The sequence below is a fragment of the Lissotriton helveticus genome, chromosome 12 (genome assembly GCF_964261635.1).
Source record: "Lissotriton helveticus chromosome 12, aLisHel1.1, whole genome shotgun sequence".
NCBI classification, from domain to species: Eukaryota; Metazoa; Chordata; class Amphibia; order Caudata; family Salamandridae; genus Lissotriton; species Lissotriton helveticus.
The window spans coordinates 882,253,197-882,280,481 of record NC_136073.1 but is presented as its reverse complement, the minus strand read 5'-3'; the positions used below and the strand labels follow the sequence as shown (position 1 = coordinate 882,280,481).

At 43.8% G+C, this 27,285-nt stretch overlaps 1 protein-coding gene across 1 annotated transcript in view; it reads left to right on the top strand.

Moving 5' to 3' along the window:
• The window catches only part of LOC144798522 (phospholipid scramblase family member 5-like), a 290,685-nt gene that overhangs the window by 61,060 nt on the left and 202,340 nt on the right, over positions 1 to 27,285 (top strand). Inside the window, exon 3 of the mRNA XM_078669444.1 lies at positions 6,203 to 6,441. Coding sequence (XP_078525570.1) covers positions 6,203 to 6,441 — 239 coding nt within the window. The remainder of the gene's footprint in view (positions 1 to 6,202; positions 6,442 to 27,285) is intronic.

The window sequence follows — 27,285 nt, the reverse complement described above, 5'->3', positions numbered from 1 at the left end:
TAAATAGCGAACTTTAAGGAATAAATAGCGATTCTTTACCATTCCTAGTTTGCGATGAGCTATTTGCTAATTAGCCGAATGTAGCCCAATGAAGCCCAATGTAGCCCAATGTAGCCCAAAGATGGCCGCCAGACACACAAAAAAACAAATGTAGCCCAAATATCAGCCAGATGTAGCCCAACTATAGCCCAGTGACAGAATGACCAATCAGCTTCGCAAACCTCCGTTACGCGAAGCGGAGCGCTGTTACAGATATATATCTTTTTTTGAACGTTAATTTCTCAAAATCCACTTGCCCCGTGATGCGCCGCATTGTAAATGCAGCACACCATAGGTGACGGAACAGCGGCACAGAATGACTAACACATCCCTGGTGATGCGCCAGTCATCATAAATCTATCCCTATGCTTCTTATCTTGTTAGAGATGAACCGCCATATGTATCATCAAAGTTATTTGCATTTCCTAAATAGCGAACTTTAAGGAATAAATAGCGATTCTTTACCATTCCTAGTTTGCGATGAGCTATTTGCTAATTAGCCGAATGTAGCCCAATGAAGCCCAATGTAGCCCAATGTAGCCCAAAGATGGCCGCCAGACACACAAAAAAACAAATGTAGCCCAAATATCAGCCAGATGTAGCCCAACTATAGCCCAGTGACAGAATGACCAATCAGCTTCGCAAACCTCCGTTACGCGAAGCGGAGCGCTGTTACAGATATATATCTTTTTTTGAACGTTAATTTCTCAAAATCCACTGGAGCACATATATTGAGACCTAGCAAAGGCACATCGGGCTACCAGTCCCTAATATTTTGCCAAGTTTCGTGCAAATCCATTCAGCCGTTCAATTATTATTTTTATTATTTTTTTTTGCCCCGCGGGGCCCTTTTAAAACCTCCACATCAAACCTAGGGGGTCAGCGAGGATCTACTATGCCCCCTTATAGTTATTTCCCCCTTTGTTTTGACCTCCTCTTGTCTCTCGATCCTACCGAGAGACAAGATGGCGGCCGCTACGGACTGTTTGGAATGTTGACAGACGCCGGAGAACCAATCAGCTTCGCTTCACAAAGCTCCGTTGCGCGAAAAGTCCGCGAACCAGAGCGCTAACCGGTCCGCTGTTACAGATATATATCTTTTTTTAAACGTTAATTTCTCAAAATCCACTGGAGCACATATATTGAGACCTACAAAAGGCACATCGGGCTACCAGTCCCTACAATTTTGCCAAGTTTCGTGCAAATCCATTCAGCCGTTCGGGCTAAAAGTGAGGCCAACCGCCCTATGGAAAACTCAATGTTAAAAACACGTTTTGGGACCCCCCTTTTTTCTCGGCCCCCACTGGACGAACCCCCCCCAAATTTTCAAGGGCTGCTCAGAAACAAAATGTGCCATTTTCCTGAAAATTTCAGCCGATTCCGTCCACAAACGCCAAAGTTATTAGACATAGAATTTTCAAAAAACCCATAGAGAAAAAATCCTAACTATATATACCTACTGGCGACCGCCAGTAGGTAATATATATAAATATATATATATATATATATAAATGTATGTATACATGTAGGTATGTATTAATGATGTATTAATGTACGTATGTATGCATGTATGTATGCATGTATGTATGCAGGTATGTATGTCCATATGTATGAATCTATCTATGTATTTGTGCACATATGTTTGCATTAATGTATGTATAGATGTATGTATGTGTTTATGTATGCATGCTTGTATGTATATATGTATTTATGAATATATATATTAATGTAACTATGTTTATATGTATTCATATATGCATGTATTCATCTATGTATACAGGTAGGTATATATGTATATATCCATGTATGTATGTATGCTTGCATTAATGAATGTATGCATGTATGTATGCGGTATGTATATATGTATGTATCTATCCACGTATGCATGCATATGTTTGTATTAATGTATGTATGTATGTGTATATGCATGTATGTATGTGTATATGTATTTATGAATATATATATATATATATTAATGTAACCATGTTTATATCTATTCACGTATGCATGTATGTATACATGTATGCATGTATTAATCTATGTATGTATGCAGATATGTATATATGTATGTATCTATGTATGTATGTTTGCATTAATGAATGTATGCATGTATGCATGCAGATATGTATGTATATATGTATGTATCCATGTATGCATGCATATATGTTTGTATTAATGTATGTATGCATGCATGTATGTATGTGTATATGTATGTATGCATGTATGTATGTGTATATGTATGTATAAATGTATGTATAAATGTAATTGTGTTTGTTTGTATTCATGTATGCATGTATGTATACATGTATGCATGTATTAATGTATGTATGCATGCAGGTATGTATATAAGAATGTATCCATGTATGTATGTATGTATGTTTGCATTAGTGAATGTATGTAAGTTGGTAAGGATGCCATCCGAAACAGTGGTGTTGAGCAGTTAAAAGTAACTAGTTAGTAACGGTGTAGGAATCTTGGCACACATTAGCATTTTGTAGAATTGCAGCCACGCTAGCAACTATTTGCAACATTTTACAGTTTGATTAGCAAGTGAACTGGGATTTTTTATATTTATTATATGTTCATATGTGAATTCCGGTGGGGTTTTCCAGTGTTTCCAAACTTGTGATGGGGAGGTGTTTTTCAGAATGTTTCTTTTATTACAGACACCGCGTGACATATCGAGCGTGAGCACACATTATAGAGAACTATTTATAAACAGCAGGACACAGGCATCAGGATTTCATCAAGAGGAAAACAGGGAAGGAGGCACAAGTGCACATGTGTTCGATAATGCCTGAGAAACATGCAAAAAGCAGGGAAGGATTGGTGACTGTGGAGGACCGGCTCTTTGTGGCTGGCTCACACAGAGGCTCAGAAGGTCAAGCACAAGCAGTTCCTGGTCAGGGCCGGTAGAGGGAGCACTGCTACTCCTGGTTCCTATAAAAGGGCTGTGAATTAGCAAGATGGCATCTCACAATTTTCTGTTTGTTGTGCGGCTCTCACTCTGTACGTCACTGCCTTGCATCTCTCACATTAGTTGTATTTTTCATGCCTCGGTTCCTGGACCACCTGTTCTTTTGTTGTATCACTGCCTTTCGTTGGTTTGTTTCCAGCTCTCAACGGACATAGGGCTGACTGGTTCCATCACTACAGCTGCTTATTGACAAACTTCCTAATGGATGCTGTAGAGCCTCAGGGTGGGTCCTGGTGCCCCCCAGACTCATTATTGCAATCTCTCAGGGGATAGCCAATGAGCCCAAGCTGCCTTCCTTTTTTTTTTAATCATCATTGTGACGTTTGTCATTACAGGGCCTTTCTGCTCCCAACCTAAAACCGTCCACTCCAACGCCATCTGCTCTGGGCGTGCAGAGGAATTATCCTGTGATGTTTCCTCACTGATGTGATGTGTTCTTTGTCTCCCCTTCCCTTGCCCCTTTCCCACTCTTTCCCTGTTCTAGACTGACCCAGGAGGGCACTCATACTGTACCACCTCTCGGGAGGTACTTATAGGGAGATTGGTGGATTATCGTCTTGTCCAATGCCTCACTCTCCCTTGTGTGAAGGTATAAATCATCAGATTAGACACTTAATGGGAGAATAAAAAGTGAGCACAGTTTTGTAATGTTAAATGTTTCTCTGAAGCAGGTCTCTACAGGGCTATTCCGGTCTAACGCATTTCTATCACCCCCTCGTCCTGGGAATTAAACCGAAGTGTTTTACAGAGATTACAGAGAGCAGAGTTATCATCCTTCATCCAAGCTCTCTCGCCACTGTCAATGCTTTCATCAGAAAAGCATCTTCATAGAAGCCTTGAAGACAGGCCAGATCCTTCAATTTCTAAAGAACCCTACGCTAACTCTGATGACCTCGCCGACCACCGGCCAATCGCTCACCTCCCGTTCATCTGCAAGAGCATCGAAACAGCAGCTATGCTTAACTCCAAGAAGCCATCAATGCTAAGTATCCCTTTCACGGCCTCCAATCTGACTTCGGATCACACTGCAGCACGGAGACCTCTATCTTACATGTCGTAGACGATGCCCTTTGACCACAGATGACGATGACCCCTGCCTCCTGATAGTGATGCGCCTCTCAGATGCCTTCAACACAGTTGAAGATCCAACTCTCAATCATCCACCACCCGGACTCTCGAAGGTGATTCACTTGAAATGCCCTTCACTAATTCTCCTCCTACCTTTCCAGTTGAAACCAGTTTAACACCTATCACCTTCTGAGTCTCTCAGGGTTCCATACTGTCTTCTGTCATCCTCTACCTCTCGGTGCTCAACGCACAGATAAGAGCATCACGATTCACCATTATCCACGGTGCACCATTACGGTTGGGCCTGAAAGTCTCATTTGCTTCAGACACCAATGCCACAAACACTGCCTACCAATCATCCAGAGCGGTATGTTCAACTCCTACTATAGCTCAACCAAACCAAGACAGAAAACTCCTGCTATTCACCAACATCAAGAGACAAGAACTAGTAAAAACCTGCCTCAATGAGAAGAATCTTGATGGTTTCAAACAGCAACTTTCACCAAATGCCAAGTTTCTTGGATTCACCCTGTACACCAACCACACCCACCAGGAACACACTGACAAAAAGCAAAGACATCCTGGCACCATTTCTCTCTTCTAAAGAGAGTGAAATTGTTTCCTCAAAAAAGTAACTTTAGGGCTGATGTTCGTGCCCCCATACTCTTGCATCGAAATGGTGGTAACGCCCTGCTACTTGGCCTCCGACACTCCTCACTGTCACCCCTTAAGGGCATCGTACACGCTGGAGCACGTCTCATCCGGGGCCGAAAGAAGTATGATAAAATCACTCACATCCAGATCAGTGGCGGCTGCTGCCATATAAAGTGCGAGATAATAAAAATTAAATAAAATAGACTTACCTGACTCTGCCACCCGCCTCAGTGCTCCTCTCCTACATAACACATAGAACAGGCTTCAAGACTCCCCCACCCAATCTCGACTCTGCCCTCTTGCTATACCAAGCATGAGAGAAGCACCAGGATTGGCCTAAGTTGGCTGGGCTGATGCACGCTCAGGCATAGGGAGTCTGTGTCATTTCTCTACCCAGCTGTGGAATACAGCTGGGTTGGAGAAACCTAAGTGTGCATGTCTGTTTGGCCGTCCTAAGACGGCCGTCCAAACATGCACACTTACGGGAAACATCCATTACAAAGCAACTTTTACGACCCGCTACCATTACAATGCAGGATTTACAACGCAAGTCATTACAACGACTTGCGCTGGAGGGCGCTGTATGATAGGGAATAGTTTAATTTACTATCCAAAACCTTCCCTACTATCCACAGGGACTGGAGTTGGAATAGTAAATTAAACTATTCCACTATCCAGCGCCCCCCAACGCAAGTCGTTGTAACGACTTGCGTTGTAAAACCTGCGTTTTAAAGGCATGCGTAGTAAAAGCATGCGTTGTGATGACATACATCCCACACTTACAGTGGCCACACTCCTCCCTGACATGGCCCGGCCCTGCCCTAGACTGGCATCAGCTCAGTCAGTAAAATTAAATTATAATAAAAGTCTTTTATTATCATTTTGTTTTTTCTGACTCGCAGTGGGACGACGCTCTTCCGCCATTACAGAGGAGCCGCTGCTGACTCAGATGGAACTCCATGTTCTCCCCTTGCCAGCTACCACCGTCTTCAAAACCAGCTGAATCATCTATGAAGCCCTCCTGATCAGTAGCCCCACTTATCTTGGAGTGCAGCTTACCATCTCTGGTGGCACTCGGCACACCTAAAATGAGGCCACTGTCAGACTGCAGACTAGGAAGTGTATAAAAGTGTTTCCTTTTTTAAAAGCAGACTCATATTTCTCATTTCTAGTGCTATATCTTATGTTTCTTTGGTGGCAGTGTGTATTCTTTGTAAGTGTTGCACTAGTCTATACATTCCTGAAGCTTATGTGAAGTTTAAAAAGCATTTAAATAAAGTACATTTAATTACAAAAGTATGGAGGTTTGTAGCCATGTTACATATTTTGTGTGAAAATCTAAAAACAAGCCCACAATCAAAGCTCATTGAGAGCCACCTGGAAGTAATAGTAGTTTCTGTTCCATGGCAGGGTCAGGAGGAGAGGTGGGTGGTTAATGCTGTCTTGTCCTTCCTTCCCCATCAGGTGATAAAATTGAGTACGAGCATCAGTACCAGCCTCAGCAGGACCAGCCTCAGCAGTACCAGCCTCAGCAGTACCAGCCTCAGCAGAACCAGCCTCAGCAGAACCAGCCTCAACAGTACCAGGGCAACGAGGCTGGGCCGCCGCAGTCGTACCAAGCAGCTGGCACCTCAGGCTTTCAGCCAGTGCCATACATGGCGGCACTGCCCAACATACCTCCAGGGCTGGAATACCTGACACAGGTGAGATGCCCTCACTGCCTTTCTCCTATGCTTTTAATTTTATTCTTCATTTTCCAGCTTTACCCTACTTTAGCTATGCCTTTTCCACTTTCTCTGCAAGTCTAATCTGTCAGCTCTGCCAGGCTCAGACTATCCAGTCATGCAGCTCTCATCTTTAATACCAGGCTGTTCATGTGTTTATCCCTGCACTCAGCCCCATCATCACCACCAGCACCAGCATCACCACCACCATCACCACCACCACCATCACCACCACCTCCACCACCATCACCACCACCACCATCCCAACCACCTCCACCACCATCAGCCCCCCAGTCCCCCTCCCAGGCATCCATGCTTTTGAAGAGATGCTGTTAACTTTTGCCCAAGGGGTATAAGTGCTTCATCAAATAGTATTAATGTGTTTCCATCATCTCTGTCAATGCCCTCTTTTTAGTTTTTACCTTAATGTGGCCCAGCTCCATTAATGACATCACAGATAATCTAAGTTATCGCCTAGGAAAGCAGAGTGGTGTTGCCCTGCATGGGCTGCATTTGTCAATGGACAAAGGTCCCTCTGCTGGCACTGAAGCACCTGGAATAAAATAATTTATCTCTTGCTATTTGTACGTTTGAGACAAAGGGGCTGTCATACTGGTGGCATTCTCCATGGAGATGACCAACTCGCCCTTAGTTGTCATTGGCTGTTCTTGACCTTTGCCTTATGCCTGGCACTCTTCCTGCTCCTTCACTGGGCTGGGCCTGGCTCCACATAGCAGAACTCACAATCTTCCATGTGTAGGAACATGGCGGCCATGTTATAAGGACTCTCAGAGTTCAAGTCCCAGCAATAATCTATGTTTGGAGCCAATGGTTAGGCGAGGAGGACCATGACATTATCATTGTGGCTGGGCCTGGCTGAGGGAGGAAGGAAAGATGAGACATCAAAGCAGCCCTGGAGGTGCTGCCAACTCCTGCATCGCATCATGCTTCACATGTCCCTCCTGAGAGTGACCCTTCTCTGGCAGCCTGCGTTCCTCTGCCCGGGATGATTTTCCCCCTGATTGTTAATGGTGTGAATCCATTAATCTTGCTCATGTCTGCCTCTTAATACTGTTTATTGTGTGTGACCAATAATGCTTATTGCTTTGTGGGGCCATTGATGCTTGTTACTGTGTGGGGCAATTGATGCTTGTTACTGTGTGCGGGCCATTGATGCTTGTTACTGTGTGGAGCCATTGATGCTTGTTAATGTGCGGGCCATTGATGTCTGTTACTGTGTGGAGCCATTGATGCTTGTTAGCTTGTGGGGCCATTGATGCTTGTTACCGTGTGGGGCCATTGATGCTTGTTACTGTGTGGAGCCATTGATGCTTGTTACTGTATGGAGCCATTGATGCTTGTTAGCTTGTGGGGCCATTGATGCCTGTTACTGTGTGGAGCCATTGATATTTGTTACTGTGTGGAGCCATTGATGCTTGTTAGCTTGTGGGGCCATTGATGCTTGTTACCGTGTGGGGCCATTGATGCTTGTTACTGTGTGGAGCCATTGATGCTTGTTACTGTGTGGAGCCATTGATGCGTGTTACTGTGTGGAGCCATTGATGCTTGTTACTGTGTGGGGCCATTGATACTTGTTACTATGTGGAGCCATTAATGCTTGTTACTGTGTGGGGCCATTGATGCTTGTTACTGTGTGGAGCCATTGATGCTTGTTAATGTGCGGGCCATTGATGCCTGTTACTGTGTGGAGCCATTGATATTTGTTACTGTGTGGAGCCATTGATGCTTGTTAGCTTGTGGGGCCATTGATGCTTGTTACAATGTGGGGCCATTGATGATTGTTAGCTTGTGGGGCCATTGATGCTTGTTACTGTGTGGAGCCATTGATGTTTGTTACTGTGTGGAGCCATTGATGCTTGTTACTGTGTTGGGCCATTGATGCTTGTTAGCTTGTGGGGCCATTGATGCTTATTACTGTGGGGAGCCATTGCTGCTTGTTAATGTGTGGACCCATTGATGCTTGTTACTGTGTGGAGCCATTGATGCTTGGTAGCTTGTGGGGCCATTGATGCTTGTTACTGTGTGGGGCCATTGATGCTTGTTAGCTTGTGGGGCCATTGATGCTTGTTACTGTGTGGGGCCATTGATGCTTGTTACTGTGTGGATCCATTAATGCTTGTTACTGTGTGGAGCCATTAATGCTTCTTGATGTGCGGGCCATTGATGCTTGTTACTTTGTGGGGACATTGATGCTTGTTAATGTGTGGAGCCATTGATGCTTGTTACTGTGTCTGTACAAAAGGGGGTGGTAATGGACGGAGCATCTGAACCAATCAAACACTCACACCCAGTCAAAAGATCTGGGTTTAATCCATCACCGTTCTTTAGCCCACTCTGCCACCCCAGTTCAGACATGGCTATATGCAAATCAGTCTGACCTTGTGCCTCATGGGAACAGTCCAGCCCGAACTGCCAAGCCATGCCTTCCCTGGACCAGAAACAAGCTTCCAAGGACCGGTTTCTGGCATTACAGCCGTCTTCAGCCCGGCTTGCTTGAATCCAGTGGCAAAGTGAGCAAGGGACTCACGTCTGAGCATACCCTGCCACACTTATGGCAGCCAAAAGCGGTACAAAAGGGGGTGGTAATGGACGGAGCATCTTTAACCAATCAAACACTCACACCCAGTCAAAAGATCTGGGTTTAATCCATCACCGTTCTTTAGCCCACTCTGCCACCCCAGTTCAGACATGGCTATATGCAAATCAGTCTGACCCTGTGCCTCAGGGGAACAGTTCAGCCCCACCCTCTTCAACGTCTACATGAGACCTCTTGCAGCCATCGCACGCCAACACAACCTCAACATCATCTCCTACGCCGACGACACCCAGCTGATCCTCTCCCTCACCAGGGACCCCGACACCGCAAGAACCAGCCTACACGAAGGGATGAAAGACGTCGCCGAGTGGATGCAGACCAGCCACCTGAAACTGAACTCAGACAAGACGGAAGTCCTCATCCTGGGACCATCGCCCTCCGCCTGGGACGACTCCTGGTGGCCCCCTGCCCTGGGCACCGCTCCCAAACCAACAGACCACGTACGCAACCTGGGCTTCATCCTGGACTCCTCCCTCTCGATGACCAGACAAGTCAACGCCGTCTCCTCATCTTGCTTTCACACCCTACGCATGCTTCGCAAGATCTTCCGTTGGATCCCGACCGAAACCAGGAAGACGGTCACCCAGGCACTCGTCACCAGCCAACTGGACTACGGAAACACCCTCTACGCCGGAACCACAGCCAAGCTACAGAGAAGACTCCAACGCATCCAGAACGCCTCCGCCCGACTCATCCTGGACATCCCCCGACGCTGCCACATCTCCGGTCACCTGAGGGACCTGCACTGGCTCCCCGTGAACAAGAGGATCACGTTCAGGCTCCTCACCCACGCACACAAGTCTCTCCACGACCTGGGCCCCAAGTACCTCAACGACCACCTGACCTTCTACACTCCCACCCGCCAGCTACGATCTACTAGCCTCGTCCTCGCCGCCGTGCCACGCATCCGAAGAGCCACCGCCGGAAGCAGATCCTTCTCCTACCTGGCGGCCAAGACTTGGAACTCCCTCCCCATCCACCTCCGCCTGACCCAAGACCACCTCTCCTTCAGGAAGCAACTCAAGACCTGGCTGTTCGAGCAGTAGCGGACCCCTTCCCCCAAGTGCCTTGAGACCCTCCCGGGTGAGTAGCGCGCTATACAAGTGTTTTGATTGATTGATTGATTGATTGAATCTCCAAGCCATGCCCTCCCTGGACCTGGAAATAAGCTTCCGAGGACCGGTTTCTGGCATTACAGCCGTCTTCAGCCCGGCTTGCTTGAATCCAGTGGCAAGGTGAGTAAGGGACTCACGTCTGAGCATACCCTGCCACACTTATGGCGGCCAAAAGCGGTACAATAGGGGGTGGTAATGAACGGAGCATCTGAACTATTCAAACACTTACCACCCCCTTTTGCTACTGTGTCTGGCCATTGATCCTTGTTACTGTGTGGAGCCTTGATGCTTGTTACTGTGTGGGACCATTGATGCTTGTTAAGGTGGGTCCATTGATGCTTGTTAAGGTGGGTCCATTGATGCTTGTTAAGGTGGGTCCATTGATGCTTGTTACTGTGTGGGGCCATTGATGCTTGTTAATGTGCGGGCCATTGATGCTTGCTAATGTGTAATGGCACTATTGTAGGGCTATTCATTCTGACTGCCGAGTAAGGCTATTACTGTTCACTACTTTGCAAGAAAATGCAGAGCATTTACTTCCATGGGCATTTGATTGTGCTTCCTGAGGTCACTGAGACAGAGACCTCATATGACCTTTTTATAGATATGCTGCCTAGGACCACTGAAGTATATAACGTCTGAGACCACTGAGGAATGTTACTGCCTAGAACCACTGATCAATTCAAAAGCATTTGTATAGTGCAGCACTATCACCCCAACTCAGTAAAATAGTCCGCTCTTGAGGTTCTTTCTGAACTCCTGCAATGAGGGTGGTGTTCAGAGATGCAGGGGCAAGTTGTTCCAGGTCTTGGCGGCGGTGAATGCGGGGGGTGGGGTGCCACACAGGATAGCTCAGCAGAGCGTAGGTGTCTTGTGGGGAGATGGCAATTCAGGCAATGGTTGATGTAGGCTGGCCCTAGGTCATGTCGGGCTTTGCAGGCGAGAGTGAGGATCTTGAACTGCATCTCTTCTGGTTGGGGAGCCAGTGGAGGTGTCTGAGGTGGGGGCCGTTGTGGGTCATTTTGAGGGAGGTCAAGGATGAGATTGGGGAGTCGTCTGAGGATCTGGGCAGAGATGCCAGTGTAGAGAGCGTTGCTGCAGTCAAGGCGGCTGGTGATGAGGGCCTGAGTGGTGTTTTTTCTGGTGTCGGTTTGGATCCATCGGAGGATTCTGCGGAGGGCGCAGATGGTGTGGAAGCAGGTGTAGACGACTGAGTTGACTTTCTGTTTCATGGTCATTTGGCTGTCCAGTAGAATGCCAAGGTTGCATGCCAGGTCTGTTGGTGTGGGTCTAAGTTCAGTCAGCCACCAGCTGTGGTCCCAGATGGAAGTGTTCTTCTTGAAGATCGGTACTTCTGTCTTGTAAGAGCTGAGTTTAAGGCAGTTGTCTACATTGGTTATTTCATTGCAGAAGTTGGTTCTGGCAGTGGAGGGGTCTTCAGAGACCTAGAGCATGAGTTGAGTGTCGTCTGCGTATGAGAATATGTTGAGGCTGTTGGATCTGACAGTGTCTGCGAGGGGGGTCATGTAGGTATTGAAAAGGGTGGGGCTGAGGGATGAACCTTGGGGTATGCCGCAAATGATGACCTTTGGTTCAGAGGTGAAGGGAGGCAGCCAGATGTTCTGAGGGCAACCTGTCCGGCAGGAGGTGATCCACTTGATGTAGTGGTGCCATATGCCGATGCTTTGGAGTCTGTTGATGAGGGTGCGGTGGGACAAGGTGTTGAACGCTGCAGAAAGGTCGATGAGGATCAGGGCTGCAGTCTCTCCGCGGTCGAGGAGGATCCTGATGTCGTCTGTGGCAGCGATCAAGGTGGTCTCCGTGCTGTGGTTTGCAGGGAATCCTGTTTTGGAGTTGCCCAGTAGGCGGTTCTGTTCCAGTTATTCAGTGAGCTGGTGGTTGATGACCTTCTCGAGTACTTTGGCCATGTAGGAAAGGAGGGAGATAAGACTGTAATTTTTGAGTTCGCTGGAGTTGGCAGACCGAGTCTTTAGGAGGGGTCTGACCTCTGTGTGTTTCCAGCTGTCCAGGAAGGCTGCTGTGGAGATGGAGGAATTGATAATACTGGTACATACTGGGCTGAGTGGGTTGGATCTGGGGTTGAGGAGGCGTTGGGGGCAGGCATCGGTGGGTGCACCTTAGTGGATGGATGACATGATGGCTGAGGTGGTCTGGGTGGTGAGCAAGGACTAGGTGGTGATCATTTGTCTGGTTAGCTTTGGTTGTCCGGGGCTGTATAGGATGATCCCTGAGGGTTGAGGGTCGAAGTTGTTGTACATGGTGGCGATCTTGTTGGGGAAGTAGTCTGAGAGGGTGTTGCAGAGTTCTTGGAAAGGGTGAATGGTGTTCTCTGTGGCTGTCGGGTTGGAGAATTCTTTGACTCTCTTGAACAGTTTTTTTGTGTGGTTGGCTACTGGTTCGATACAGGTTGTGATGGCCACTCTCCTAGTTTTTTGATGCTCTGGTGGTAGTTGCGGAGGCACGTCATTGACTCTCGAGTTGGCAGTCGTGCTTGGAGGCTCTGAGCTCTGGGGTGCACCAGCTAGCTTAATTTGAGGCTTTGTTGGATTTGCTTGGTTTCATAGGGGTGACTCTGGTGGCAAATTCGGTGGTCCAGTGATCAGATGCATGTGATTGCCTAGGATCACAGATGCATATAATGTCAGAGACCACTGATGGTTCAGTGACAGAATATCGACACCCAAAAAATATCCCATACCACAATATCGAGTTATAAATATCGATGTCAAAAATATCGACATCCTATATTTAAGAAGGTAAGTACTAAAATATCGGGGAGAAAATATCGATGTCATTATTATTGTCATTATCATAGTTGTACAACATTTTGTTTATATATATATATATATATATAAAGTAAAATAAGAATTATTAAATATATTAAATAACATTAATTAAAAAAGATGTAATATACATTTTAACAAATATTACAAACTTATCTAAAAAAAGTGAAACACATATATATAATAATTTATATATAATATAAATATTTACTTTAAAACCATTAATAAACTAATAATTTTAATTGCTTTTATAATTTTAAAATTGTATAAAAATTTAACAAATATATTTATTTATTTATCTATATATACCAATAACAAAAAATCTATTAAATTATATTATAAATTAAAACATTAAACTATTTAAACATCTTTGAAATTAAATTTCCCACTCCAGTGAGTGCAACAGTAGGGAGAGTGTTTTGGGTAGCGGAGGGATACAATTTATTATTCTCACTCCAGTCAATGCAACAGTAGGCAAAGTGTTGGATAGTGGAGGGGTAAAAATTACTATTCCCACTCCAGTGAGTGCAACAATAGAGAAAGTGTTGGCTAGTGGAGGGGAAAATTACTATTACCACTTCAATGAGTGCAACAGTAGGGAAAGTGTTGGATAGCGGAGGGGTAACAATTACTATTCACACTCCAGAGAGTGCAACAGTAGCGAAAGTGTTGGATAGAGGAGAGATGACATTTGCTATTCCCTCTCCAGTGAGTGCAACAAGCAACAGTACGGAAAGTGTTGGATTGGTGAGTGGTAGAAATTAGTATTCCGACTGCAGTCAGTTAAAAATTAAAAACAAACAAACAAAATATTATATATATATATATATATATATTACCTACTGGCGGTCGCCAGTAGGTATATATAGTTAGGATTTTTTCCCTATGGGTTTTTTGAAAATTCTATGTCTAATAACTTTGGCGTTTGTGGACGGAATTGGCTGAAATTTTCAGGAAAATGGCACATTTTGTTTCTGAGCAGCCCCTGAAAATTTGGGGGGGTTTCGTCAAGGGGGGGCCGAGAAAAAAGGGGGGTCCCAAAACGTGTTTTTAACATTGATTTTTCCATAGGGCGGTTAGCCTCACTTTTAGCCCGAACGGCTGAATAGATTTGCACGAAACTTGGCAAAATTGTAGGGACTGGTAGCCCGATGTGCCTTTTGTAGGTCTCAATATATGTGCTCCAGTGGATTTTGAGAAATTAACGTTTAAAAAAAGATATATATCTGTAGCAGCGGACCGGGCAGCGCTCCAGGACGCGTACTTTTCGCGCAACGGAGCTTTGTGAAGCGAAGCTGATTGGTTCTCTGGCGTCTGTCAACATTCCAAAAAGTCCGTAGCTGCCGCCATCTTGTCTCTCGGTAGGATCGAGAGACAAGAGGAGGCCAAAACAAAGGGGCAAATAACCATAAGGGGGCATAGTAGATCCTCCCTGACCCCCTAGGTTTAATGTGGAGGCTTTAAAACGGCCCCGCGGGGCAAAAAAAAATAATTTTTTTTTTGTTTTTTTGCGTGGGTAGCGCCCGGTCCGGGAACCGGGAAGCTTTCTGGGCAGCGTACTGCAATGAAAAATGAATGATAGACTTTTATTTTTTAAGGATTGTTTATTGTGTTTAATAATTTATTAAACTTTCTAACGCGGCGCGTCATATGACGCATTACGCGACAACGCAGGTCCAGAATATAGTGAAAATGTCTCCACCAACCAGCGGACGGCACACAACCCCTTTCAGCAGGCTAAATAGTTCTGTTAAATGACAACAGAAGGGACAGGCAACAAGAACCATCAGTCAAAGAGGGGAGGGCAAGTTCTTCTCTACCGGGTCACGTTGGAGCGCTACCGGAACTGATCGAATTGGTAGTCTACAGTGTTTCTGGATGTTTCAGACTGAAGCTGGCGTTAGCATGAGAGCACCACCATTTCGTAGCTCCGTCGTGGCCATTCCACGAGCAATCATGCTAGGCGCTCCCCACCAGAAGCCTGCGGGAGTCGGGGGCCCCCCAAGACTTTTGTAGAATCTTCAAGGATGAGGGGACGCTTTCGAGAATGGAGCCCAAGCTCTAGCAGACAAGCGTCCGAGTTCCAAGGTGTCGCAGGCCCATTTTAGTGGACCACGCCCAAATCTGAAGAGATGGCCGCCATTTTGAGAGTCCTGTGGCAGCCGCCTATCGCTGCACCGCAAGAGCGGGAGCAACTCAAGTACATGGTGAGCGAGACGCTGTAGTCGAAAGAGCGGGCGGTAAACAGCTGAATAGCGGAAGAGGCACAGTGTAGCAAAAGCGGGCTGAATGGCAAATGAAATGGAAAAGGGGTGCCCCACTACAGCGTGTCTTTAGGTGAAACGGATTGTGGGACAAGGTGAAGAATGGAAGAGTCACCAAAAGGAAAAAAGTTCCGCTTGACCCCGGGAGCCGGCCACCTATGTCGGGGGCGATCTCAGGCCACACCAGGGCAACACGACTTGGGGAGGGGGCCGGAGCCAAGCGCCCCCTCCGAGTCCGCGACATGACACCGTCCCTCGGGGGCCTCCGTCAAGCGGTTCAGGGTGGCACCGCATCACAACAGCCCCTACTTACTTTAAGAATAGTGAAGATGAAGCAATTGCAAATAGGCTTCAGACAATGTTACAAGCACTCCTCAAAACTTTGAACTTTCAGAGTGCATGAGTTGGGACAGCGAGGGGTGATTTGGTTTCTCGGACTGTTTTTCTGGTCTCTCACCACTGGCATACTTTAACGTTTTCTTGTTTCTAGGACATTAATAGGTTTTATCATTACGTTATGTTATCGTTTCTTTGTTTGTTGTTTAATAAAAGTTCATGTTCATCAGTGGCCTACTGATTTTCGTTTTCCTATTTTTTTCTTTCCAGGTTGTTTCATGGTAAAGTTTCTGTTAACAGGATACAGTGATCACTTCGTTATTATTGCATATGTCCTTTTCACTAGGGGTGCTCTCTGGTCGGGCCAGATGACGTATCTCTAGTAAATGGTCCGGGTGAAAAAGGTGCATCAATCAGTGGGGAGTAGATAGGCATGACAGATTACAACGGGGGAGAAAGGTCCGCATTACGTACCCTTTCACTACTTGCAAAGATTTTCCTACGTTTATATGCAAACAGGGAATACCTCCAAAAATAACTAATTCCCAAACAGTCAATGTTCGGACAATCAATCAATCAATGAGGAATGAAATAGGTACGACGTGTTAAAGGCTTGCGTTACCTACCCTTCACTATCTGCAAAGGGAGAGAGAATATTCCTATTCTTCCTCGTTTGCAGGTAGAGAAGATCCTTAAGAGAATTAACTTCGAACAATTCAATGCTCGATTGAAACAATCAACAAGGGGTACTGTGAACACAAATGAACGCCGCTTATGTACATACGCATTGCTATTTTCAACAGGTTGTTCCTAATGTTTCTATTTTAGCGAGGTCAAAAAGAGATCCCATTAGTGGCCTACTGATTTTGCTCGATTCCTTTTGTTTTTTTACACGATTTTTCGCTATCTGCAAAGACTAAACAGAGTATTGCGACTCTGTGCTTGTTTGTAAATAGAGAATGAACCAAAGAGAACAATCAATCAAATGGAGAGAGAAGCAGGCACGACGTATTACAAAGGGGGCAAAGGGCTGCGTTAACTACCCTTCACTATCTGCAAAGAGAGAGTACTCCTAATAGAAATGAGGGGTGGGGGGCAGTATTCAAAGCAGATCAGTGTGCATAAACACGAAAATGTTTTTACTTACCACGTACTTGACATTCGACAGCTTATGATATTTGCTATTAAAAAACCATTGAAATTCACTGAAAAAACCATAGGTTATAGACTATATATAGTTAGGAATTAGCATTTACAAAACCTTGAAAATTCACTGAAAAAACCATAGGTTATAGACCATATATAGTTAGGAATTAGCATTTAAAAAACCTTATTTTACTCACACAAAACCATTGAAATTCCATATATAGTTAGTTGCACTAACTATATATCGCGCACCCGCAATCCACTGCTGATCATGTCACATATTACATCATTCATGACATGGTCAGTGACATCACTGATGACATCACTGATGACATCTCAAATGACATCACTGATGACATCACTGATGACATCTCATTTGACATCATTCTTGTGCTAATACGATAAACCTCTTCAGACTCTAATATAACCTTAGATACACTCAGTGTATACAGACACTCACACACTGCCACTCATCCATGGAGTTACTCACACACCCAGTCAGTCATGCAAAGAAACAATCTCACCTCCATTTCTTCAACTATACAGTTAAACACACCTTACTTATTGAAACATATACTAACACATATTTACTCTCTTATACAATCCCTGATACAAGTTCACAATGATCGATACAACCACTCACTCATTCAGTGGCTCTCATGCACAGTTATTTATATATGCCAACTCTCACATGTACTGTGTTTTACATATGTACTTACTATGACATGTAGCATTAAGATATCCATTCACTCATCAATACACTCATGCACACAGTCAACTGCCCATGTAGCTGTTTCCACATGCACTCTTGAACTCATACACCTAGTGAATAAACTGCTCACACATCTATGCATAGAGTCTCACACCTTCCAGCCACCCCCACACAAACTCAATCTCCCATAGAAATACTTGGGCAACCAATTAATAACACATATAGCCTCTCGTATAGCTAATGATCAACACATGCAGCAGTTTACAGAACAACAGACATAATGATGCACAAATTAAGACAGTTTAGTCACTAACCCATGCATTCAGTGAGACACATTTAATCACTCACTCATACAGTCAGTCATGCACCTACTAAATCCTTCATCCAGACACTTATACATCCACTCAAGACATATTTTAACTTTACAGAAAAATACAGTCACTGGATGTTGTCATCAGTGATGTCATCAGTGATGTCATTTGAGATGTCATCAGTGATGTCATCAGTGATGTCACTGACCATGTCATGAATGATGTAATATGTGACATGATCAGCAGTGGATTGCGGGTGCGCGATATATAGTTAGTGCAACTAACTATATATGGAATTTCAATGGTTTTGTGTGAGTAAAATAAGGTTTTTTAAATGCTAATTCCTAACTATATATGGTCTATAACCTATGGTTTTTTCAGTGAATTTTCAAGGTTTTGTAAATGCTAATTCCTAACTATATATAGTCTATAACCTATGGTTTTTTCAGTGAATATATATATATATATATATATATATATATATATATATATATATGCAAAAAAGAGAGAACTCTGGGTAGGTCTCAGTTTAGGTGGAAAGCAGCTCCTGTTAGAGCACTCTCAACACAAGCGACACTCTAGATCTGCTCACCTGAAATGTTTGTTTTTCTTTCAAAGTTTTTAAGCATAGGATTAGACAGTGCTATCCATGCCGAGATAGAAAATGACAAAGTCTTTCGCCATTTAAACAGCAAAGTCTTTAAGCATAGGACTAGTACAGTGCAGTCCTTGCCGAGCTGTCAAATAACAAAAGCCATTTATCACTCCAGGCACAATATTACAGCTTTGAATTGGTAAAATACCAACTCAAGCCAACCTGAAATGAATAAAAGCAACCCCTGACACAGTGTTTCGATCTAATTAGAGCTCTTCAGAGAGGTATAGCTTTGTCCAGACACAAGGGAGCACCCAGTATTAAGTCAAAACAAAACCCTTTCAGGCATAGAGTGACGCATAAATTATGCAAAAAAGAAGGAGAGAACTCTGGGTAGGTCTCAGTTTAGGTGTAAAGCAGCTCCTGTTAGAGCACTCTCAACACCAGCGACACTCTAGATCTGCTCACCTCAAATGTCTGTTTTTCTATCAAAGTTTTTAAGCATAGGATTAGACAGTGCTATCCATGCCGAGATAGAAAATGACAAAGTCTTTCGCCATTTAAACAGCAAAGTCTTTAAGCATAGGACTAGTACAGTGCAGTCCTTGCCGAGCTGTCAAATAACAAAAGCCACTTATCACTCCAGGCACAATATTACAGCTTTGAATTGGTAAAATACCAACTCAAGCCAACCTGAAATGAATAAAAGCAACCCCTGACACAGTGTTTCGATCTAATTAGAGCTCTTCAGAGAGATATAGCTTTGTCCAGACACAAGGGAGCACCCAGTATTAAGTCAAAACAAAACCCTTTCAGGCATAGAGTGACGCATAAATTATGCAAAAAAGAAGGAGAGAACTCTGGGTAGGTCTCAGTTTAGGTGGAAAGCAGCTCCTGTTAGAGCACTCTCAACACCAGCGACACTCTAGATCTGCTCACCTCAAATGTCTGTTTTTCTATCAAAGTTTTTAAGCATAGGATTAGACAGTGCTATCCATGCCGAGATAGAAAATGACAAAGTCTTTCGCCATTTAAACAACTCCCTTGTGTCTGGACAAAGCTATACCTCTCTGAAGAGCTCTAATTAGAGCGAAACACTGTGTCAGGGATTGCTTTTATTAATTTCAGGTTGGCTTGAGTTGGTATTTTACCAATTCTAAGCTGTAATATTGTGCCTGGAGTGATAAATGGCTTTTGTTATTTGACAGCTCGGCAAGGACTGCACTGTACTAGTCCTATGCTTAAAGACTTTGCTGTTTAAATGGCGAAAGACTTTGTCATTTTCTATCTCGGCATGGATAGCACTGTCTAATCCTATGCTTAAAAACTTTGATAAAAAAACAGACATTTGAGGTGAGCAGATCTAGAGTGTCGCTGGTGTTGAGAGTGCTCTAACAGGAGCTGCTTTCCACCTAAACTGAGACCTACCCAGAGTTCTCTCCTTCTTTTTTGCATAATTTATGCGTCACTCTATGCCTGAAAGGGTTTTGTTTTGACTTAATACTGGGTGCTCCCTTGTGTCTGGACAAAGCTATACCTCTCTGAAGAGCTCTAATTGAGCGAAACACTGTGTCAGGGGTTGCTTTTATTCATTTCAGGTTGGCTTGAGTTGGTATTTTACCAATTCAAAGCTGTAATATTGTGCCTGGAGTGATAAATGGCTTTTGTTAATTGACAGTTCGGCAAGGACTGCACTGTACTAGTCCTATGCTTAAAGACTTTGCTGTTTAAATGGCAAAAGACTTTGTCATTTTCTATCTCGGCATGGATAGCACTGTCTAATCCTATGCTTAAAAACTTTGATAGAAAAACAGACATTTGAGGTGAGCAGATCTAGAGTGTCGCTGGTGTTGAGAGTGCTCTAACAGGAGCTGCTTTCCACCTAAACTGAGACCTACCCACAGTTCTCTCCTTCTTTTTTGCATAATTTATGCGTCACTCTATGCCTGAAAGGGTTTTGTTTTGATATATATATATTACCTACTGGCGGTCGCCAGTAGGTATATATAGTTAGGATTTTTTCTCTATGGGTTTTTTGAAAATTCTATGTCTAATAACTTTGGCGTTTGTGGACGGAATTGGCTGAAATTTTCAGGAAAATGGCACATTTTGTTTCTGAGCAGCCCTTGAAAATTTGGGGGGGGGTTCGTCCAGTGGGGGCCGAGAAAAAAGGGGGGTCCCAAAACGTGTTTTTAACATTGAGTTTTCCATAGGGCGGTTGGCCTCACTTTTAGCCCGAACGGCTGAATGGATTTGCACGAAACTTGGCAAAATTGTAGGGACTGGTAGCCCGATGTGCCTTTTGTAGGTCTCAATATATGTGCTCCAGTGGATTTTGAGAAATTAACGTTTAAAAAAAGATATATATCTGTAACAGCGGACCGGGCAGCGCACTGGTTCGCGGACTTTTCGCGCAACGGAGCTTTGTGAAGCGAAGCTGATTGGTTCTCCGGCGTCTGTCAACATTCCAAACAGTCCGTAGCGGCCGCCATCTTGTCTCTCGGTAGGATCGAGAGACAAGAGGAGGTCAAAACAAAGGGGGAAATAACTATAAGGGGGCATAGTAGATCCTCGCTGACCCCCTAGGTTTGATATGGAGGTTTTAAAAGGGCCCCGCGGGGCAAAAAAAAAAAATAATAATAATAATTGAACGGCTGAATGGATTTGCACGAAACTTGGCAAAATATTAGGGACTGGTAGCCCGATGTGCCTTTGCTAGGTCTCAATATATGTGCTCCAGTGGATTTTGAGAAATTAACGTTCAAAAAAAGATATATATCTGTAACAGCGCTCCGCTTCGCGTAACGGAGGTTTGCGAAGCTGATTGGTCATTCTGTCACTGGGCTATAGTTGGGCTACATCTGGCTGATATTTGGGCTACATTTGTTTTTTTGTGTGTCTGGCGGCCATCTTTGGGCTACATTGGGCTACATTGGGCTTCATTGGGCTACATTCGGCTAATTAGCAAATAGCTCATCGCAAACTAGGAATGGTAAAGAATCGCTATTTATTCCTTAAAGTTCGCTATTTAGGAAATGCAAATAACTTTGATGATACATATGGCGGTTCATCTCTAACAAGATAAGAAGCATAGGGATACATTTATGATGACTGGCGCATCACCAGGGATGTGTTAGTCATTTTGTGCCGCTGTTCCGTCACCTATGGTGTGCTGCATTTACAATGCGGCGCATCATGGGGCAAAAACAGCACAGATGCGTGATGTATCTGTGCCGTAAAGGTGGCGCATTGCTGGAGTTGTATCGCAAGTGTGATGAAGCTCCAGCAAGGGTCGGGGGTGCCCCTGTCGCAGGGTTTCTGTTCTCACACAGAACTGTGGACAGAGGATTGGAACCTCGGCGAATTAGGGTGTCCCAAAACTCACGTTAGTAATCAAAAACTCCTTAGCAAGCTAGGTACAGTGTCACATTGGATATAACAAACTCTCAATGTTTAGACAATCCAGAATATGAACTTATAGTACCTCAGGATACGTGGAACTCATGAACAGTCGGTCGTTATAGATTTCTTAGAAACCAGAACATGGAGTTAAGAAGAACAGATGTGTATTTGAAATGTTTATTTACTAATGCCGTCTTCTCAGGCGTAGTACCTTAGATAATAAAAGTACACATATTATCAGTAGCAAAATTACCAGCATAGTTACTAGTACATAAAAAGTGAATGGTGATAGTATGTTAACATGCTGTAAATGAATAAGAGTTAGCAACACTTATAAGCAGCCGCGGGCCGTGGAGGGAGTTACGGTGAGGCAGGGAGGCGGGGAGGGGGAGAAGCAGGGTGGAGAATACAAGTACACATATTATCAGTAGCAAAATTACCAGCATAGTTACTAGTACATAAAAAGCGAATGGTGACAGTATGTTAACATGCTGTAAATGAATAAGAGTTAGCAACACTTATAAGCAGCCGCGGGCCGTGGAGGGAGTTACGGTGGGGCAGGGAGGCGGGGAGGGGGAGGGGCAAGGTAGAGAGGGCTCCACCCTGCTTCTCCCCCTCCCCGCCTCCCTGCCCCATCGTAACTCCCTCCACGGCCCGCGGCTGCTTATATCTCACCCTCCCTAATACACATATTATATTATTTGCTAAGAAGGTCTCTTTGTGTTGGTTTAGGGCGTGCCCATACTTTAGTGTCTTAGATTTGAAGGAATCACATCAGCATACACCAGCTCTCTCTTCATGTGAACCGCATCAACTGTTGTGTATGTGTGTTCGGCAAAGCAATATAAAACCCGCCTCATGCCCAGAATTGGCAGAAGTTGCACTTATGTTATGAGTATGAAGTCGTGGAGATCAGACCTCATAACAATTCTGTATCGTGTTGTTCTTGAAACTTTAGCACTCGCTGTACAGATATAGTTTAACAAGTAAAGCAGATAGTAGACCAATAACATATTATTCTCATGTAAACCACGATGAACTACTAGGTGGAAAGCTAAAGCAACAACTAAGTGTCGTGTGCAGAAGTTGCAAAAAAGGAAAAATGGCGTTTAAACCGGTAATGAGCCCATGCTAACTTAACACGGTGTAAAGATATCCAGGACCTAGATGACACCTCCTCATGATCCGGAAACGAACTGAATAAGATAATAGAAGTGCCATCTCATGAGAGCAGATTGCAAGTTTATATGTGGACGGTCCGCAAGGTAAAGCATTAAAAACTAGGAAAATTTAATGCTAAAGAAAAATAAAACAGCCAAGTACTTTATCGAGTCTTAAGCCAATAGGCAAGGTAAATAATAAAAACTTGACAAATAAGTCAATGAATTGTCAATGAAATGCTAGTACTCAGCATATCAAACATGAAAAAGGTCTATGACATAACTGTGTATGCAAAATAAGCTGCAACAGCCTCCAATAGGAAGTCACCGTCTTCATCCGAAAAGAGTTCAGCCATCCAATTTAAAAGCGGAAAAGAACATACGTGCTCTCCCAGCACCGGATCCTCTATCACCATCAGAGGACAGCTCGGTGGGTTTTCAAGAAAGCTCTGTTCCAAGAAAGACTGTGCTGCCGCCAGTAAATTCCAGGGACCAAGTAGTCCATGCATCAATGCCACAGCCATAATCCTTTCGCCAGGACAAACCAACTCGTGAGTAATGATAGGAGTCATCAGCTGATTAAAGTCGACGTCAGGAGAAACCGGTCCGCAGAGACACAAATCAATGGCCCAATCGAAATCACAGGTCAGGCAGTGAAATACAGGCTGGACACAGGTGAAGTAGGAGAACCGAAAAGATAATCCATATGCCGTGCTTAATATCGCCAACGGCATTGTGCCATAATATTCTAGCATGCGATTGCGGAACAGTGTCAGCAGCTGCAGGGTCGGAGGTTGCATAGGAGGGACATCCATATTTAAAAATGTAAAAAAGCACAAGAGCGTCCGCTGGTAATGCAAGTAAAAATGCCAATCTACGAACCAGAGTTCAGAAAATACAATGAAAGGAAGCAGGGATGACTCCAAAGATTTTCTCAAATGAAGTCACGAGACCACTGGTAACAACTTTAAAAAAGTGTGCCAGGGACTTTGTGGAGGATGCGTTAAAGATAGTCGGAAACATGTTGCTGAAATTGAAAGGCAAATCTTAATTGAAAAGGGTGTGCACCTCTGTATGGGTGTTCGCTATGTGAAGTACGAAAGTTTCACGGGCCGAACTCAAGGCCACCTCTCTCTGAGACAAAAGAGCTCTTATTCTTGCCATGCCGTTGAAACGTGTCCCAAGGTTGGTATTTGTGGCCAGATTGAAAACTCCCTATGTTCATGTGTGGGAGGAAATAGAACATTTCTGCAGCAAATAACCCGTTCACTTACTGTTACGATAAAAGGAATACTTTTAATTAACTCAGAACAATCTTCATTATTGAGCATCAAATAACTACCATTTTCCAACAACTTGAACGTGGGGATGATAGCAGGAACTGGCGTGCCTTGCAACACGCAAGCCATATTTGGTCGGTGTTTGTTGCATGAACCGTGTAACTGTATGTGCCTACACATTAGTGAATGATCTGGCGTCTCAGTGCATTCCTCTCCATTCAGATAAACTTCTTGATCATCTTTGAAACATCTGTATGTGTATGGAAGCGACCAGACCTCATGAAGAAAAGCACTACCTAAAGGTTCATAACGACCTATTGGTATATATTTCATACAATTTGAAAACTTATATAAAGCAAAAGGCAGCGTTATTACACCGTGGATAAGGCATGTTGCCAAAAAACCCGCAATCCTCTGCTGATGATGTCACTGAGCATGTCATGAATGATGTAATATGTGACATCATCAGCAGTGGATTACGGGTAATGGTATCTCTAGTTTACTCCCTTATAGCTGTGTTTCTTTTAACATAAGTGTCTGTTTCCTTCCCTTATACTTACTGTTTTTGGTTCGCTTCCGGTTCGCGTACCAGCGAGCGAACTAGGAAGCGAACTAAGAGAAATAGAGGTTGGCACAATTCCAAATATTGTACCAATTTTTTAATAACGGGGAGGTAGTTCTGAAAAGAACTTTTTTTTTTATTTTTCTGAACATTTTTTTACTGTTTTTGAATTTTTCGGAACAGTTTTATATTTTTTTGGGTTTTTCTTGGAGGGGGCAATGAAAACGATTCATTGTAAAGGGCTCAACAGGAGCAACAAAACAAAAAAAAGAAGTATTTATTATTTTGGGCGTTTCGGACAAACTTGCATATGATAGTCAATAGCTCTGTTGATCAGAGTGATGCTTTTTTCTCCGTAGGAAATGAATCCATCGCAAAATGCGCAGATGTGTTTTACATCACCAAATCTCATTTGTATATTTGGCACCATCTCCCTGCCCTCTGGTCCCGTTACTTCCGGTACAACAGATCTTCTGGCCATAATAGGGAGATTATCTAGGTCGTTCCGAAACTGTGCAGCACTGTAGTTGTTAGGATGCCACCTAGTCATATGGCGATGCATTGTGTAGTTTCCGAAACTGTATTTTTTGTCGGTCCCTCTGGACAGTCTATCTTGACATATAAGGCAAGTTACGTATCTTGCATTTACTTTTTTCTGACCTTTGGGAATTTTAAAAAATTGCCAAATGAAGTTTTCTTTCCGGTGAGACGTCCTGGGCTGCTCAGGCAAAAACTGCCTCTCTTCGTGCTCGTCCTCCTGTTCCTCTTCTTCTTCTTCTTGTTGAATTAGAACTTGAGCAGGTGGTCCACTCTTCCTTGGATGTGGTGGAGGTGGTGGGGAAGCACCAGCTGAAGCTACTAAAGAAGCCATTGCTCAGTGATCACAAAGGGTCTTTCTCTCACAATGATGAAAGTCAGAGTGAGGAAAGAAGGAGGGATTTTCATCATTTGGGAAAAACAAGAGTTCTCAACCAATCAAAAGTGTTCATTTTAGATTATATGACCTAGTCTTACATCATTAGGAAACCAAAAGTGAAATGAACCAATGAAAAGTGTTATTACCAAGTCACATGACTTGCTGTGTTTACGTTAAGCGCTTTGCAGGGCCTCCCGGTTTGCTTCCAGAAACCTGCGCTTTGCGACTCGCTTCGCGTACCAGTTCGCTAACGTAGCACGTCATATGACGTATCACGCGACAACGTGAAACGTCATGCGGACGGGAGGCGTCACGATGTTGTTTTCTAACGCGGCACTTGCGGTAAAGAAACGTTTACCGGCTCGCGGTCTATTTCGCGGCATCAAGGTCAGCTAACGGGAAGCTTCCCGATTCGCGAAGCGGGAACGAAGAAAAAAAAATATTTAAAAAAAAAATTATTCATAAACATATAAAATATATTTTTGGATTTAAAGAAGAATACATTTTACAGCTACAGATATTAGCTGTTAAAAAACCAATGAAATTCACAGAAAAAACCATAGGTTATAGACCATATATAGTTAGGAATTAGCATTTACAAAACCTTGAAAATTCACTGAAAAAACCATAGGTTATAGACCATATATAGTTAGGAATTAGCATTTAGAAAACCTTATTTTACTCACACAAAACCATTGAAATTCCATATATAGTTAGTTGCACTAACTATATATCGCGCACCCGCAATCCACTGCTGATGATGTCACATATTACATCATTCATGACATGGTCAGTGACATCACTGATGACATCACTGATGACATCTCAAATGACATCACTGATGACATCACTGATGACGTCTCATTTGGCATCATTCTTGTGCTAATACGATAAACCTCTTCAGACTCTAATATAACCTTAGATACACTCAGTGTATACAGACACTCACACACTGCCACTCATCCATGGAGTTACTCACACACCCAGTCAGTCATGCAAAGAAACAATCTCACCTCCATTTCTTCAACTATACAGTTATACACACCTTACTTATTGAAACATATACTAACACATATTTACTCTCTTATACAATCCCTGATACAAGTTCACAATGATCGATACAACCACTCACTCAGTGGCTCTCATGCACAGTTATTTATATATGCCAACTCTCACATGTACTGTGTTTTACATATGTACTTACTATGACATGTAGCATTGAGATATCCATTCACTCATCAATACACTCATGCACACAGTCAACTGCCCATGTAGCTGTTTCCACATGCACTCTTGAACTCATACACCTAGTGAATAAACTGCTCACACATCTATGCACAGAGTCACACACCTTCCAGCCACCCCCACACAAACTCAATCTCCCATAGAAATACTTGGGCAACCAATTAATAACACATATAGCCTCTCGTATAGCTAATGATCAACACATGCAGCAGTTTACATCACAACAGACATAATGATGCACAAATTAAGACAGTTTAGTCACTAACCCATGCATTCAGTGAGACACATTTAATCACTCACTCATACAGTCAGTCACGCACCTACTAAATCCTTCATCCAGACACTTATACATCCACTC